Genomic DNA, 2,050 nt, shown 5'->3' on the forward strand with positions numbered 1-2,050 from the left:
AGTTTGTAATAAAATCATCTTCTTGACTTTTTTTCTTTTCTTCTTTTCCTCTCCCACACTCCCTCCCTATAGGCTCTGCTCTGCGGCGTCGCTGGCTAGTGGTCCAACTCCTGATGCAGGTGTGGCTGGCGGCAAATCCATCTCTAAGTGAGCGCCCATGCCCCAAGAGCTGTCGCTGTGATGGAAAAATTGTCTATTGTGAGTCAAGCGCCTTTCGCGATGTCCCCAAGAACCTTTCAGGAGGCTGTGAAGGCCTGTCTTTACGGTACAACAGCCTCGCCAGTCTTCGTGCTGGACAGTTTGTAGGCCTCAACCACCTCATCTGGCTCTACCTGGACCACAATTATATTGCCTCTGTAGATGGAATGGCCTTTCAGGGGGTCCGCAGGCTCAAAGAGCTGATCCTGAGTTCAAACAAGATTACATCGCTCCACAACACCACATTCCACCCTGTCCCTAATTTGCGTAATCTGGACCTGTCCTACAACAAACTGCAAGCCTTGCAGCCTGGGCAGTTCCAGGGCCTACGGAAGCTTCTCAGCCTTCACATACGCTCAAACTCTCTAAAAATCATCCCAGTGCGTCTGTTCCAAGATTGCAGAAATCTGGAATTCCTGGATCTGGGTTACAACCGCCTGCGCAGTATCACTCGGAATGCATTTTCAGGCTTGGTCAAGCTCACTGAGCTGCATCTAGAGCATAACCAGTTCTCAAAGATCAATTTCTCTCACTTTCCTCGCCTCTACAATCTGCGGGCACTTTACCTGCAGTGGAATCGCATTCGCTCAATGAACCAGGGCCTGACCTGGACCTGGGCCTCCATCCAGAAACTAGATCTGTCTGGGAATGATCTGACAGACGTGGACGCTGTAGTTTACCAATGCCTACCAAATCTGCAGACCCTCAATCTGGACTCCAACAAGCTGACCAATGTGTCCCAGGAGGTTGTTGATGCCTGGATCTCCTTGGCTACGATTAGCTTAGCTGGGAACGTATGGGACTGTGGCCCTGCCATCTGTCCTCTGGTGGCCTGGCTGAGAAACTTCAGAGGGGCAAAGGAGACCACCATGATCTGCGCCTCGCCCAAGAAAGCCCAGGGTGAGAAAGTAATGGATGCTGTTGAAGCTTTTGGTGTTTGTCAATCAAACCCAGTGACAACTCTTACTGTGAGTATTCCTCCAACCCCGTCCAGTGTCCCTGTGCAGACTGAACATCGCCCAGCCATTCTGGCTTCACCTACTGGATCTGGGAAGAGAGGAGAGGGATCTATCAGAGGCCCTACGTCATCAGCTGTTACCCCACCTGTGGCACTTCCCCCAGAGCAAGACTTGGAGCCTGTGTCCTTCCATAAGATTGTGGCTGGAAGTGTTGCCCTTTTTCTATCTGTTGCAATGATCCTGTTGGTAATCTACGTGTCTTGGAAGCGCTATCCTAGCAGTGTCAAGCAGCTGCAGGAGCACTCGGCAGCAGCCCGCAAACGCCGCAAGAAAGCTAGAGAGACGGAGCGCACCCTGAGCTCTCCACTGCAGGAGTACTATGTGGACTACAAGCCCACCAATTCTGAGGCCATGGATGTGCTTGTCAATGGGACCGGACCCTGCACCTATACAATCTCAGGCTCCCGAGAATGCGAGGTATGACCCACACCACCGCCACCCCTCCTAAACAAAACTCTGTCCACAGCGAGACGACCAGAGGTAATTATTTACTCTGCTTTGATAGATGATAACTCTGCTACTTGATTACTTAGCCTTACACAGCAGGTTAGGTAAATACTGTGTACCCATGGATTATTATTGAACGAAGCAGAGGTGGTTTTAGCACCACTTTATATATAACAAGATATCTCGTGTTTTCAGATGGGTGTTTGTATAGTCGCTTAAACCCTAATCTCTCTTGAGATGCAAATGTTTGTTTTGCCGCAGAATTTTACAAAAATACAGATAAATGAGACTGATTACATTTCCTATTCTACATAATCTTGAGCTTATATGCTTTTTGTGATAAGACATTTGTGATTGTTTAGGTACTCGTTTGCTTTTTTTGCCTG

At 48.9% G+C, this 2,050-nt stretch overlaps 1 protein-coding gene across 1 annotated transcript; it reads left to right on the forward strand.

Annotated features, from left to right (window-relative positions):
- The first annotated feature begins 99 nt into the window (after positions 1 to 99).
- LOC118332193 (leucine-rich repeat transmembrane neuronal protein 4) lies at positions 100 to 1,640 on the forward strand. The gene has a single exon (XM_035667353.1). It carries the CDS (start codon positions 114 to 116, stop codon positions 1,638 to 1,640), a length of 1,527 nt encoding a protein of 508 aa, XP_035523246.1. The 5' UTR covers positions 100 to 113.
- Positions 1,641 to 2,050: the final 410 nt, after the last annotated feature.

The sequence above is a fragment of the Morone saxatilis genome, unplaced genomic scaffold (assembly GCF_004916995.1).
Source record: "Morone saxatilis isolate NCDOM2014 unplaced genomic scaffold, NCSU_SB_2.0 Contig21, whole genome shotgun sequence".
NCBI lineage: Eukaryota > Metazoa > Chordata > Actinopteri > Moronidae > Morone > Morone saxatilis.

Coding starts and splice junctions, on each gene's coding strand:
- LOC118332193 (XM_035667353.1), top strand. CDS start 114: ATGCAGGTGTGGCTGGCGGCAAATCCATCTCTAAGTGAGCGCCCATGC.